Genomic DNA, 15,335 nt, shown 5'->3' with positions numbered 1-15,335 from the left:
AGTGTCTACACACACCCTACTTCAAAGTTAAACTTCAAAGGAGGGCACTACTCCATTCCCAGGAATGGAGTAAGGACTTCAAGTTGGGCTCCCTACTTCGAAACTAATTTCAAAGGGAAAACGTGTAGACTCTCTGCAGGCTACTTCAAAGTTAGTTCCTAATGTAGATGCACTCTGGGTGAGGTACACTGACTAGCTAGAAGAGGATTAATACCGCACCCTTAAAATCACTTCACGAACATAGCTGAGTCATGCTTGCTACCATAGTGATTGCTTCAGACTCTGTTTCTTGACTCTCATGATGCTCTGTCACTACTATTAGGACCAGACTAACTCGAAGCTCTCCACCCAAGTCAGTTACATGTTCTGCACTGCTGTTGGGGTTGTGTCGCCTGCTATTGAACACGAGAGAGGCATTCAGGCTAAGAGATGATCAGTTGCTGCCACTGGGGCTGCTCTATAGATCAAGACTTAAGAGGAATCATTTCCCTCAATGTGTTATGCAGGTCACGGGCACTAGTTAAGGATGACAAAATTTATTTGAAAAAATTACTGTGTATAGAAAATATACATGAATTATCATCACTCCACCTCGTGGCTGTAGCACTCCCCTCTCCCAACAAACTTTGCTACTGCTGTTTAATAAATTTCATCCTTTTTCCCCATATGTAAATTCATATTGATATTACTAATAACTTTGCCACCAGGAGAAAAAGGAATTCTTTTTGAATCAATAGGTATCCAACAAGTCCCAGTCTTCCATTGTCAGGCATGTGTGCTTTTGTTTTGAAGTTGGTTCCCTCTCTTGTTCAGTTAAACCTTTGGTTTTTTTCAAGTGATGGCTAGCTGCAGCCTCTTTCTTCAATATAGGGAAATGGCTGTTTTGTTCTTCGTCCTTATAGAACTGTAAGTTTTCAGAAGCTTTTGCATTAGTCTGTACCAGTGTGCACGTGACTGGTTCTTCTATCCTGCATTTCTTTCCATCTACCAAAAAAAGTCCCCCCCCCCCAAAACATAGAGTTAAACCTGCTCTCCAGCATAGTATGCGCTTGGCACAAAAACTGTATTCATCATTTTTTAACCCATGTTTAGTACAGCTATCATTTTTAATATTTAGAAATCTATTTTTCAATCTTTGGCTATATTTAATCAATAAGCTTTATATTGTGCATGAATTCTCATTGGGAAATGTGCTAAACACATTGTGAGGCTTTGTGCTTAACTCATACAAAGTGTTTAAATCAGATGACCAAGCTGAAAATGACCTTTTGGGTCACCAGATTTCAGCTGTCTCTGGAACTAACACAAAACTCACTAATGTCAATATACTCCCATTGCTGCTCTTGCACTCAAGCTGTCATTGATTTGGATTCATGTCATATGCTAGCTATGTTCTGTCAGATGAAATAATCTGTTAGCTAAAAGCAAAGTCAATCACTTTTTAGGTATGTTGTAATTTTAAAGAAGATGCATAAGTAAATTAAACCTTCAGTTTCGCAAGTAGCTGCAGGTATACATTAATATGCCACCATGTGGGGTTTTTAAATGTATTCTGTGTAAATAATGTAAAAATCCAATGAACAATTTGTTCAAAGTCTTTCACAGTTACATACAGAAGTGCTGCGCTGCTGTTCTGGACTTTAAGGTTTCCTTGGTCCTGACGGTTTTCATAGCCAATTGTTCCCACTGCAACACGGTCTGAAACATTATTTTTTAATTTTCTTTAAAAAAAAAATGATCAGAAACACCTTTATACCTTAATCTTAGCTTTTTAATGTTGATGATGACTTACACAGCAACACCAGTTTTCATTAAAAGATTTAAGTATTCTCAACCTAAGTAAAATATTCCCTCCTCCAAATTTTTCAAATGCTAGCTTATCAAACAGGAATTCCAATGCACATATGAAACAAGATGAAGGGTCAAGGAAAAACAGAAAAACATCTGAAGCTAATGTATTCTTACAACCTTGTCATTATAATACAAGAGTCTGGTTATGACTCTTCTGTTACATGCTGGTATATAATCAATACACATTAGGAGATGTCACTAAATTAGCATTACAAAGGCTCCAAACTGAAAAAATAGTATATAAGCAAACAATTGCATTGAAGCTGAACAATGTTTTGTTTCACACAAATTGACATATGACTGCAAAACATGAGCTTCAACACCAAGCTACACATTACATTTTTGGAACAGGATTACTTAACTGCATAATCATTCCATCTTTTGTCTTACTAATTTTTAAATAGCGGGCTCAGTTGTTACTTGGGGCGGAGGAAGGATGGGATCAACATAGCAAACTCAATCGGGGTGTGAGAAAAATCACCTCCCCACCCAACAGATGCAGACCCCAGTGTAGACAGAACTATATTAATGAATGAATACTTCCATTAATGTAGTTATTATTCAGGGAGGTGGTTTCAATACCATAACAAAACACCTACAGTTGCTGAAGATGGTGTGTACATTATACACTTATGCCAGCATAGCTATAGGGATGTGGCTATGCCAATAGAGTCTCTGTAATGTAGTTCTACACCAGCCTGTTACAAGGAACTGTCCGCAGTTGCAATTTCCCTAACAAAAGGATAAACAAATGTGGCTCAGGTCTATAATACAGATTAAGCCTACCCACATAAAGGCAATGCTTCATTTTCCTTTGAGTGGCCTCAGTGAATACAGTCTGAGCACATTATTTGCAAAAGCGAGAACACCTGCACTCTGCATATTCTGTGGAGATTTAGGTTTAATCCTGGCTGTCAGCAAACAGTCAATGCAAGCTCTAGATACTTCCTCTGGCATGAAGAATGCAGCACACGTTCATTCTCTAAGCTGTTTATAACATCTGTTTTCTCAGAACTAAGTACTAAAAAGATATAGAAACTCTCAATCTCACTTGATTATGTGAAATGACTTATGATTGAACAGGGCAAATACTTTTGTTTGATATAATAATAATAATAAGAAGAAAAGGACATACCTGCTCTGCCCATCCCTCTGTTTTGCAGTTACTATGGTCAAATTCTTTCAGAGGCACTTTTGAATGAACTAAGCTTATTTGAGTCTGAAGCCTCTGAACAACTGCTTTAACATCCTAGTTAAAAAAGGATATAAAACAGAGTGTGTAGGAGAACATTTCAGTATGCTGAATATATGTAAAAACTGGGGCGGAAACTCGGTTTTACCTTGAGACCTGTTTTGGAAATATCCAAATAATTCAGCTTCTTGAAAGAAAAAAGGTAACCAATTCCTCTATCTGTGATTTCAGGGTTACCTATAAAGTCAAAAGGATTAGATTAAGTTGCATGATATTATATAAGTGTGTTCTGCAATATGTAGATTTAAAAAAAAAAAACCTCTTAAAATATAGGTATAGGAAAAAGAGAAAAAACAAATGTTATACTAGCAAGCAACCAATTATTCCACTGGTAAATATTTTATAAGCTATTCTGGCATATTTATACTAACATGCTCCATATTTTAAAAGTTATTTAAAACTGATCTTTTTCTCTGCATAGCAAAGTTAAATTTGCACAGACAGCCTTAGTTGTGTTAAGCTACTGTAAATATTGTAAGCCATGCTTTTGCACATGTAACTATACTTATTTATTGCACACAAACTTGTATTCTTTTAACGTAAGGTTGCGAAGTGAAGCACCAAATGATAGGAACTGCTAGTGTTGAGGCTGGCTGTGCAACCTTAATTCAGTCCTCTGGGGTGTATGCAGTATGATCCAGTGTTTAATTACATGGTTTTATTCAGTACGTGGAATGGAGGCCACTTAATAAGCAGCTGTTCAAATATTTTCTTTTCTCCTTATTGTTTAATATGTGGACCTAAACTTTGTTTACTGAATAATATTCAAACTTACTCTGAAAACAGAATTATCTTTCTCATGAGCTTTTCTATGGCATTCATCGCAATACTATGCGTGCTTCACCTCCTGGTTAATATTTGCAACATCCCTGTGAGAACAGGTGGAACAGTTATCCTCATTTTACAGATGATACCTTGAGGCACAGAGATTAAGGTAAAAAGCATCCATGTATCTTAAGTGGCTAATTTTAAAAAACTAGGACCTAACATCTGAAACTGTAAGCCTTATGCAGCACTTTATACTTTCAAAGCTTCCCAGACACTTCAGTTTGAGCTTTGCATGCTCAGCACTTCTGCAAGTCACCAGGGACTCAAGCCACATGCACTGAATGAGGCAGGGGTACTGTGGGGAAAAATATGTTTTAGTTACGTGAACTGTTACTTTCATGTTCACAAAAATTAGGGTTGCACAGACAGCCTTAATTCTGGTATTTTCCAACTTTCTGAATGCTTGACTTTGCATTCTGAAGCGTTTTTAAAGTCGCATTTTGTGTGTAAATTCTTAGTCCCCTGCCCAAAAAAGACAAAATGGGAAAAAACAGTGAATTGGGCAGCTTCTTACTTCATACTGCCTGGGCCAGTTGGGGAGTACGTAAAACACAGGGGAGACAGGCTCCCTAACCTCACTTTGGCCGTGTCTACACTAGCCAAAAACTTTGAAATTGCCATGCAAATGGCTATTTTGAAGTTTACTAATGAAGCGCTGAAATACATATTCAGTGCCTCATTAGCATGCGGGCAGCTCTGTCACTTCGAAATTGATGCAGTTCACTGCCGCGCGTCTCATCCAGATGGGGCTCCTTTTCGAAAGGACCCCGGCTACTTCGAAGTCCCCTTATTCCTATGAGCAGATGGGAATAAGAGGATTTCGAAGTAGGCGGGGTCCTTTTGAAAAGGAGCCCAGTCTGGATGAGCTGCGTGGTGGCGAGCCGCGTCAATTTCAAAGTGCTGCGGCCGCCCGCATGCTAATGAAGTGCTGAATATGTATTTCAGCGCTTCATTAGTAAACTTCAAAATGGCCATTTGCATGGCAATTTCAAAGTTTTTGACTAGTGTAGACATAGCCTTTAAGAGCTTAGACCCAGCATGGCACACAGGTGCAGTTGCAGGAAATGTTCCGCTCAGTTCCAGGTTGAAGCACGTTCAGTGCAGATGCTATCCTGGGGAATTTAACTGCTAAAACCAAAAAGGTCTGTTGTGAGCACGTGCAAACTAATTTTTCCAAAGCTTATAAATTGGCCCAATGGGGGCAGATTTTCACCTTATCAGCAAAAGCACATCCCTCACCACCATCTTCCAAATGTCAGGTCCCTGTTCCAGCACATGGAGGTGATAGAGCTTTTCAAGGTAAAATCAGCCAGAAAATTTTTACACAGGCAAAAGAACATTTTCTCCAAGCCTTGTTCTTCGAAGTGACTGAATTCTTCTGGAAAACTTCAGCCAGAATCAACCAAACATCAAGAACAGAATATTTCACCCCAAATGGATGAAGTCTGGTAAAGTTATAAGCAACTCAGAACACATTTTAGGTAGTGACAGGCAGCCTTTACAGCAGATGGGTCTGTGAGCCCCACCTATAATTGGTATCCTTTAATATCAAGTTCTGAAAGCAATCTTTTGGTGTTATATTTAAGCCTTGTTCTCTGCATTAAAAAGCTTACATGTTTAACAGTCACCACCCTAACAGAAAGACTAAACAAACGATGGTATGTCAGATATGTGTCATAGTAGTACAGGTTGAACCTCTCTAATCCAGCAGTTTCTCATTCGGCAACACCTGTAGTCCAACATGATTTTTAGCCCGATACCCACTTATCATCGATGTGGCCGAATTTCCTGTAGTCCCATAAATTTTGTTGACAGCCACCAGTCGTGGCTCTGCATCCTGTGCTGTTATTTAGCTCTAATTTATCCATAAATGTCTTCTAAGACCCCAGTAAGCAGTGGAAGTGTTTATAATGCTGCTATGCAATAATAACCTCCTGTGGTCCAGCAAATTCTCTTGTCCAGCACTGGTCAGGTCCCAAGGATGCTGGACGAGAGAGTATGAACCGGTAGTACAATACAGCTTTGATTATAAATTCAATACTGAGTTACTCAGATTAGCTACTGACTATTCAAGTTACATTTCGGAATGCATAAATTTTAATTTAAATGGTGTTTCTAGGCCAAGCATGAGCCTGATTCTGCTTTCATTGACTTTCATGCAGCAGGATAAGGCTAGAGGTGCAACACATGGTTTCTGGCAACTTGTCATTTAAGTCCTTGTTTGGATTCCTGACGTAGGGATTCATTCTGAACATGTCTCCTTTCAATATCAGTGAGGAAGAATGCTCGATAACAAGTGAAAATGTGTTTTTGGATGTAAGTTACAAGGTACTGCACATACTTACAAGACAAATCTAATACACAAAGGTTTTCAAGTCCCCTTTTCATTACTCGAACTGGTGCTGTCATTTTCCGAAGACCTGCATCTGACAAACAATTATCCTTCAGGAGGAGCCGAGTTACACTAGGATAAAGAATGTGAAGTTAGTTATTAAAAGAATGATTTCAAAGTTTTTAGGAAAACTGTTAACATTGCATTAGGAAAGTCTAGAATCCTTCTCTAATACCTTAGAAATCTACCACTACTTTGCTGATACTATTAAAAGGACCAATTAAACAAGAGGCCTTTTGGGTATTTTCCCTATTCCATGTGAAGGTTCTGCTGAAGCAATTACTTAATTATTCTCAAAGTTTCACTGATACAGGCAATACACCACCTTGCTGGTGTAGGCAATAAGAGTCCTTGTAACTTGAAGTTAACTTGGCTTACCAATTTCAACTCCTTTCCAGACTGGAAAAGGAAAACCCTTGCTTGACATATAGGAAAGGGCAAAATTGGTAGGAGATAAAGAAATAATGCAAACAAGAACAAATGAAATCCCCAAAAGTTCATAGATATAGTTCCACGGCATCCTTTAAAACACAACCTTGAATCAAACAGGTGGAAGTTTTATGTAATAACAAATTAATAGACACAACTAACCTATCTTTTAAATCTCTGGTAACTTGAAAAGACAGTTATATAATTTTAGAAAACACATACTGAGCAAAGCATGTAAATTAGGAATATCTCATGCTGATATACTGATCAAGTTAAAATAATTATTTTGATAATTCTCCCTCCTCCCCCCAAAAAAAATCAGTCAGCAAATTTAATAGGGAAAATTTACAGCAGTTGGAAATTAACTTGTGCACTAAGTGTATATTATAAACAGAAAATGAAAAATGGGAACAGTTGGATAGTATAGTACTTTTATTTCAACTTTCACAGTGGAAGAACATGTCTACAGACTCAATACATGCTTGGTATCATGCAATTTGGGTTGTAGGCTCAGATATTTACTTTTTTCACATGAAGAGAATTTATAACCCAACTGAAAACTATAGTAAAAGTGCTTGTGGCCTGTGAAACTTTTTTTTTTAGAGAGACCTTTTGTGCATTTCTTGGTTTTGAAAAAGAAAATGCTGGTCAGTTACACATATCAATACATTGTTACCTAGACAGAGCTTCTTTGGTGATATGTTCTAATAATTCATGGTTATCTCCAAGTTTACAACAAGAAAGATCCAAGCAGGTGAGATCCCTGAAGGACTTAATTTCTTCAAGTTTTTCAGAAATAACCAGATATCTGTAAAGAGTAGAAAGCTATCAACATTTAGATTCAGTAATGGTACAAACCTAGACTGCGCCTACTCTCATTGGCATAATGCCAGCTGCCATGTGAAAAATGCCCCAAAGGAGCCAGCGCTCTTCTTTTTCTACCCAGGTTGCACTCCTTGTGCCTACACTCTCCTCCCCAGCAGGCACCAGTTGCCCATTTGTTACATAACCTGTGGTTTCTACTCTCAAAGACAGCTATTATGACTAGATCTCAAGATACAGCAGTACAGTTCCAGCAGCACTACTTACCAAAGGGTAAAATAGATGTTTCATGACCAGGAAGATAGGCCTTGATTAGAGACATAAAAAGGACACAAAGGTTCTCCAGCAGAAGCCATCTTTCATTCATGAAAAGGGCAGTCCATGAGTAAGTTGGCAAGCAATTTGATCATTCTGGGGATGAAGTGACAACTGGTACACCTGATTTATTTAAAACTTCCTTATATTGCTCATGCCATCTTTGGCATCCAAGAATGAAGTACCTCTATGCTTTCATTTATACTGATTCATATTAAAAGGAATGAAAACACCATAAACTGGCAGTGTACAATAATCCCCACTTCAATTATTACAGCACATTATCCTATTTTAAGCCTTATAAGAAGAAACTTTTTGTTGAGTCAGAACGTGCTCAGAGAAGAGGGGGAATCTCACTGGTGTAAGTTCAATATCAAGGGTATGCAACACATCTAGATACAAACAGCGCAAAATGTAACCTTAGTCTTCTGACTTCAAAACCTGTGATATAATTACAGAAATATCATTCGCCCTCTCCTGCATGCCAGACATTGAATATTCCAATGGAACTGTGTGCTGGAAAGTTTTGCTGGCTCTACAAATCAAAACGAATGTTGAAATATTTACAGAAAAGGGATTTTATTAGTTCAGACACAATTTAGTTATTACCATGCCTGTGAGGAAAGTAAGTTAGATGAGCTTGTCTCTCTCACCAACAGAAGGTTCAATAGAAGGTATTACCTCACACATCCTGTCGCTGGAGTGTACTGGCACTGACATGGCTACAGCTATACCCGCAGTGTGCAATATGCTCCCCATTTGCCACATGCAGCGAACGGGGCAGTACGATGTGGCAAAATGTGGCTCTAAGGATCCACACATGGGGCGTGCCCCACCATGCATACGCCCCACCACATGGTGGGACAAGTGCGTGATGACAGTGGTGGCCCCAGCTCCTCTGGCCGCAGCAGGCTCCAGCTGTGGCACAACTTTAGCCTGGGTCGGCAGCTCCAGCCATGGCATGGGCTTCAGCACCAGCGAGTAATCTCGTGGGAAGGAGGCTGTGGTGAGCCATTAAATTTCTTTTGGACACCACTGAACTATACTGCAGACACGAAGTTAGATATATTGTGAAGATTAGATTTCAAAACTCCATGTAAATGTCACGTTTTAGCACGTTACAAATAAAGTTGCAAGCTTTATCCTTCAATTCAAGTTATAGAATACATTCATGTGGCTTTAGAGGATTAACTAGCAAGTAATAAGGTTCTACATTACCAATACAAGAAATAAACCAAATGCTATCTACCAACGATACTTTGAGCATATACTATTTAATAATTCAAATCAAGAAAGTGTTCATATTTCATTAAAAAAATGAAACACTTAAGCAAAAACAGCAGCAAAGACTCTTACTGATGTCACTGAATGGACTTACCTATTCTGTAAACATAATGAACAAAGCACCAGGCTTCCATAAGCCTCAGTAAATTTTTGTAATGCTCTAAGTCCCGTAACTGGTTCTTTGAACTTTTGCCTTGCTTCTGCAGCAGAAAAAAGCTTTTCAGCGATCTGCTCCGGAAAGCCAATCAATGAATCAATATGATCAACATTGTCAGAAATGTAGTCCAACACTAGGCCGAAGAGAGACTTTGCGGAGTACCGGAGATTCCCCTCTTTAGTATAAGTAAAGATGAAATGATCTGTTCTCTCTTTCCTCGCACTGTCATCCTCTCTGTTCATACAAAGCTCCACAGAGAAACCTTTGGAAAATAGTCTAAAAGGCCTTGGTTCTGGAGTGGAATTATTCACAATGCTTGAATCCTGATCTACCGTATATAGTTGCCCATGTTCACGCACATATATTGGCCCTCTATCCAAAAGGTTTTCTGACTTGAGGCTATAAGACATTCCCGTTTCCAGTTTCTGCAAAAACAAGAGACAGATAAAGAACAGAAACAAATTTATACTGTTTTGGAAATCAAATCCAAATTACATTCTTTCAGTACTCATATGATACAGTGGAAGCATGGCTACCTGCGATATACACCTCACCTGCCAGCAAAAACAAATAATGTGGACTAGAATTCAGGACTCTTTGGAATGACAGGTCTTTTCTCTGCCAAGTCCTGTAGAACTTCAGAGACCAACAGATTTATTAGGGCATCAGCTTTTGTGGCTTAAAACTGATGTAATAAATCCATTAGTTTCTGAGGTGCTCCAAGACTCCTTGTTTTTTACAGACCCTGAATAACCCAGCAATCCCTCTGGGATCTTTTCCACACGCAGGAAGCCCCTCGATCCTCCAAAGTAACAAGGTGTGGATCTGGTTGCATTGAGCAGAGCATAGTGCTTGCAACATGGTTCACCCAGCTCTGTACATTACAACTGTTACATTCACATAGTCGCAGGTTGCACATGGGATTGCTCTACCCATGCCACTTAGGGTAGGGTTACCATATAAAAAAGAGCAGTCTTGTAGCACTTCAAACACTAACAAAATAATTCATTAGGTGATGAGCTTTCAAGGGGCAGCCTCACTTCTTCAGATCTGGAAGTGGCTCTGTTCCACAAAACCTCATCACTGAATAAACTATTTTGTTAGTTTTTAAAGGGCCCCAGGACTGCCTTTATTTTCACAAAAAAAAAACAAAAAAAAACTCCCACGGCTCCTTCTCTGTGACATAAAAAGGACACCTGTGAGAGGGAGTGTATCTGCATGAGCATTTACCAACTCAGGTTGTAGTCACGTGGTACAGTGTGTCTATATGAACAAGAAGTCCTGGGGCACCTTATAGACTAACAGATATTTTGGAGCACAAGCTTTCGTGGGCAAAGACCTGCTTTGTCAGATACATCTGACTTAGTGGGTCTTTGCCCACCAAAGCTTATGCTCCAAAATATCTGTTAGTTATTAAGGTGCCCCAAGACTTGTTATCTTTGAAGATTCAGACGAATACGGCTACCCCTCTGATTCTGTCTATATGGGCCATTAAAACAAGGGGAGCTGTTACATACTGACACAGACACCCTCCCCCGCAGGGGCGACCTCTTTCTTGAAAGGTCAAATATGGTAACCCCAACTCAGGATTAGGAAAGGAGAGCGCCCCCCAAGTGCGCCTTGGGTCACAGGACACCCCCTCGCCGCACGCAGGTCTCCACCCGCACCGCCAGGGCGGGGGCGCGGCTGCCCCAGGCCCCGCTCTGCACCGCCCCCTAGCGGCGGCGTGTCCGGCCTTTGCCTCCGCGCCAGGGCCCGGCTTTGTCACGAGCAGGCGCGGCGGCGGCTGTTTTCGGGGGTACAACAGGCCGGCCCAGGGAGGTCCCGCCCCGAACCTTTCCCCGCAGGGCGCTCGGTGCCCTGGGACCGGCCGTGGGGGAACCTGCCCCTTCCCTGGCGCTGTCCAGCCCCGAGCTCAGCTCCGCCTTCCCGGCCCCTCAGCCGCGGTGGGGGGGGCGGTCAGGCCGCTCCGAGGGCGGGGTAGCTTCCTGCCCGCGGGCTCCGTCGCTCCCAGCATAGCGCTCTCGCGGGCGCTGGGAAAGTTGCTCCGGCCCCGCCCCCGACCTACCTGCCCCGGGTACGGGCCGTCCCGAGAGCCCCCTCGGCGCAGGCGGCACAGGCCACTCCCGACCTGGTAGCGGCCCGAGGGCGCGCCGGGGAGGGGAGCGCGCGTGCGCGCGCGGCTTCGGAAGGCGATGGGGAGCGCGCGGCCTCTCCGCCCGAGACAAGAGACGAGTGCCTGAGCCGGGGGCGGGCTGGGGGCGCTGACCGATGTGGGGCGGGAAGGGGTGGGGGCCTAGGATTGGAAGGGGACATGGGGCTGAGGGGATGTAGGGCGGTGAGGGGGTCTGGGATGGGAAGGGGGCATAGGGAGTGGGGTAGAGGGGATGTGGGGCAGGGAGGGGGCCTGGGAATGGAAGGGGACATGGGGCTGGGGGGATGTGGGGCAGGGAGGGGGCCTGGGAATGGAAGGGGACATGGGGGTGGCAGTCTGGGATTGGAAAGGGACGTGGGAAGGCAATGAGGGATGTCAGATGACAGAGGGCTGTTAGTAGGTGCCTCATATTTTCCAAAATTTGGAGTAGTGTAAATTTAAATTAAGTGATGTATGTCCCTTTCTGTGAGAAGTGTATCCAGAGTCAGCTGCACCCTTAGGAAACATTTCTTATTATTCAACCAAGATTATCATGTGCTCAGTTTCATCCCTAGTCTTAGATCCCTCTATTTCATCCCTGAATAATTCTTCTTCGCCCTTGTTGGTTACCCTTTCCCAACACTTGTAGACAGTTATCCACCTCAGTTATAGTAAATCTTCTTAAATAAGTCCTTCCAGTCTCCTAATGATTGTTGTCATTACAGAATTCCTTTCAAACTGTATCTTTTTGGTGCCCTCCCCCCAACTATATCTCTTGTTCCTATTGTGTCAGCAATGCCATATGGAGTGGATCTGTCAGCTCCCTGTTCTCTGACATAATGCATCTGTGTGTTTAGCCCAAAGATCCATTGACTTTTTAAGATGTTTTATCATTCCAGGGTCATATATAAATTTATTGTCCACTTTCATGACAGAGACCCTGATCTTGTATCCACATAAAGCTTACTGCAGGATTAGTCCAAAGTAACTAGAACGGGGAAAGTGAAGAGATATTGAGAAAATAGGGGAGTATCAAAAGGAAAAGCCATACTTTAATTTGTAAGGCTTAATTATTATTTGGAAAGTTCTTGAGCATTCCTAGGTTTCTATACAGTGTTCTTACAAGGTTCAGTATAAAGCACAAAGTACCACAGGTTGAACCTTTCTGTTCTGGCACCCTTGGGACCTGACTGGTGCCAAACAAAAGAATTTGCTCAAACACATGAGGTCAATATTGTCTAGCAGCATTACCAACACTTCCAATGCTTACAGGGCTTTTGGAAAACATGTAAATGTAATTTAGAGCTAAATAACAGTACAGAACACTATTGGCCAGGACTGGTGACTGTAAATAACCTTTATGGGACCACACAAAATTTGGCCACAACCATTGTACATGGGCTTCTGGCTAACTAAAATTATGCCAAGACTATGGATGTTACCAGAAGGGAGAATGCCAGACTAGAGAGATTCAATCTGTATATATATTATAATTTATTCCAAGTTTTTCTCCTTTCTCAGCATTACAATAAGCATTCATGATTTTGAATATTTTTGCTTAAATCTTTGTAGCTACATATGTTAATTACAACATAGGTGTTTTTGACTATGTAAAATGCATTTCAAGACTTTTAATAAAACAATTAAATATGCAAGCAATTCCTCTTATTTTAGAACTGGAACTATTTGTGGGCAGCAGTGTTGTGTGAGAGGATTATTTTGACTGTAACTCAAATATTGGCAGATGAAGCATAGAGATCTTAAAAAGAGAGACAGAATAGAGTGTTGCTCTTCAGGGTGTAACATGCCCTCTCCACTTTCCAGTGAGGAGTTGACTTGGCTGCTAAGCAACCAGAGCACACTCTGTGATAGTCCAGGAACCTTTCTTTTGTGTGTGTGTTTTGTTTTTCAGTCCTGTGCAGGTTAATGAGACAGGATGAAATCAACAGACCTGTGCCTGAGCTCTGGAGGCGCTGAAGTTGTTTTAGCCACATCAAGTGATGAAAAATACCCCCCTGAAAACATCATCGATGGGTAAGATTTGATGTTTGATTCCTAATGTAAGTTAGGGTTGTTGGGAAAATAAAGTACTTTGATGTCATTGACATTAATTTGTTCTATCATTGGATTTTAAGCTATCATGTTTTTATATTACAAAATATTACATTAAGAGAACATTAAGGTGGCAAAGCAAAGCATGCAAAAAGGAATTACCAAATTAAGAATGCCAGTACAATTTTAATTTGGCTCCCAAATGTATATGCATTATATGATACTGTATTTAATTACATGACCACATACTATTTTTCCACAGAATACGTACCTTAATCCAGGGTTTCCCAAACTTTGTATAGTTGGGACCTGTTTTTTTGCAGTACCTTTTTTTGTGGCCCAAAAATATAAACCCATATAAAAAAATGAAAAATGAATACATTTTCAGTGTTTATAATTTATTTACAATAATAATAGTACATAGCGATAATTTGTATATTTTCTAAGGACTGGTATTTTTTTTCCAAGGACTGGTACTAGGCTGCGGACCACACTTTGGGAAACACTGCCTTAATCAGTGCACAGAATAGTCTGTACTCACTTAATGCACAGCTGTTCAATATTTATTTGTTCAGTTTGTTGTCCTGTGCCTTATTTACTGCATACTTCAAAGCCTGCTCTGAAGACAGAATTATTATACAGCCTCATGCCTCAGGTATCCTTGAGCCTCTGACTTCCAGATGCTGAGACTGAACAACAGAGGATAGACCACTTGATAATTGCCCTCTTCTGTTCATTGCCTTTAAAGCATCCGGCACTGGCCGCTATAGGGAGATAGACTCCTGGGCTAGGTGACTATTGGTGTGGTACACTATGACATTCATACATTATTATTAATTTCCTTCTGGATTTTTCTGTGGTTCTCATCACTGTGGTGCTCATCTCTATAGTATCCGAATGCTTCTCAAATAGTACTTAATTTTCACAACAACTCTGTGAGATGAAAGGGCATTATTACCCTCATTTTACAGTTGAAGAATTGAGGCACAGAGCCAGTAAGGAAAAAAAATGTCCAGTAATTTTAGGTGCCTAATATGAGACATCTGTGGCTTGATTTTTTTCAGAGTACCTAATATTTTATTGCACTTTATATGTTCATACAATGTCTTCAGTTGATTTCAATTAGAGCTATGAGTGCTCGGTCCCAGGAACTAAAGTTGGTTAACCAGAAAATGATGAACGTGCAGTTGCTGCTTGTGAAAAGTTTGGTTTAAGTGATTTGCCAAGTATCAAAGGAAATCTATGACAGAGGTAGGGATGGAATCTGTTTCTCCAGCGCAGTATTCATTTTCCTTGAATATGAGAGAGTTCTTCCTGTTCCTGAAGTCTTCCACTTCATTCACTAGACACCTTCAAGCAGGGATGACAGGTTTGCATAAATGTTGGGGGTGTCCAGAGCCCACACTCCTTCCCCAAATTCTCCCCCACCCTTCCACCAACTGCTTAAGGCTCTGAGAGTGAGTCTGGGTACAGGGTCTGAGCTGGAGCAAGAGATTCAGGGGGGCAGAAGGAGGTGCAGGTTCTTGGAAGGAGTTTGGATGCAGGAGAGAGAAATGGTGGGGGTTGGGTGCAAGTGGGGTCTGGGGTGGAGGCTCTGGGAGGGAGTGTGGGCGCAGAAGGAGTGCAGGCTCTGAGATGGAGTCTGGGTGCTGGCTCTGGCTTGAGACTTGTGGAGCCTGGCTGCAGGCTCTGGGAGGGAGTTTGGGGGCTGGTGGGAGGTGTGGGGAGAGGGTGTAGACCTAGAGGGAGTGTGGTGGACAAGGAGATGTGATAGTTGTGGATGAGGGATGCAACACTTACCTAGTGGCCTGTCCCTCTG

General features: G+C 41.4%; 2 protein-coding genes across 7 annotated transcripts in view; one reads left to right on the top strand and one right to left on the bottom strand.

Annotated features, from left to right (window-relative positions):
- Positions 1 to 597: 597 nt before the first annotated feature.
- LRRC42 (leucine rich repeat containing 42) lies at positions 598 to 11,480 on the bottom strand. Of its 3 annotated transcripts, XM_075002356.1 has the most exons (8): positions 11,399 to 11,480; positions 9,268 to 9,755; positions 7,429 to 7,560; positions 6,277 to 6,395; positions 3,192 to 3,280; positions 2,987 to 3,100; positions 1,614 to 1,698; positions 598 to 984 (listed from the first exon to the last, which is right to left on the bottom strand). In XM_075002356.1, the coding sequence occupies exons 2-8, from the start codon at positions 9,738 to 9,740 to the stop codon at positions 731 to 733; spliced, it is 1,266 nt and encodes a 421-aa protein (XP_074858457.1). In that variant the 5' UTR covers positions 9,741 to 9,755; positions 11,399 to 11,480; the 3' UTR covers positions 598 to 730. The 3 variants fall into 3 exon arrangements, with proteins under 3 accessions (XP_074858457.1, XP_074858459.1, XP_074858460.1); XM_075002358.1 differs by lacking the exon at positions 7,429 to 7,560; XM_075002359.1 differs by lacking the exons at positions 598 to 984; positions 1,614 to 1,698 and adding an exon at positions 1,740 to 2,583.
- IFT25 (intraflagellar transport 25) overlaps positions 10,783 to 15,335 on the top strand; it is a 12,402-nt gene continuing 7,849 nt past the window's right edge. The window contains exons 1-2 of one of the 4 annotated variants that reach the window (XM_075002363.1): positions 10,783 to 11,407; positions 13,377 to 13,498. In XM_075002363.1, coding sequence (XP_074858464.1) covers positions 13,401 to 13,498 — 98 coding nt within the window. In that variant the 5' untranslated portion in view covers positions 10,783 to 11,407; positions 13,377 to 13,400. The other 3 variants (XM_075002361.1, XM_075002364.1, XM_075002362.1) reach the window with 3 other exon arrangements.

The sequence above is a fragment of the Carettochelys insculpta genome, chromosome 9 (assembly GCF_033958435.1).
Source record: "Carettochelys insculpta isolate YL-2023 chromosome 9, ASM3395843v1, whole genome shotgun sequence".
Lineage (NCBI taxonomy): Eukaryota > Metazoa > Chordata > Testudines > Carettochelyidae > Carettochelys > Carettochelys insculpta.
This window is presented reverse-complemented; position numbering and strand designations above follow the sequence as displayed.

What these genes read in the sequence shown, in the direction of transcription:
- LRRC42 (XM_075002356.1), bottom strand. Translation starts at nt 9,740, where the DNA reads ATGTCTTATAGCCTCAAGTCAGAAAACCTTTTGGATAGAGGGCCAATA. An exon ending in TTGTGTATTAGATTTGTCTT is followed by an intron (nt 3,281 to 6,276) that starts GTAAGTATGTGC and finishes TTGACTTTATAG; the next exon opens with GTAACCCTGAAATCACAGAT. An exon ending in AACAGCAGCGCAGCACTTCT is followed by an intron (nt 985 to 1,613) that starts GTATGTAACTGT and finishes TTTTTTTGGTAG; the next exon opens with ATGGAAAGAAATGCAGGATA.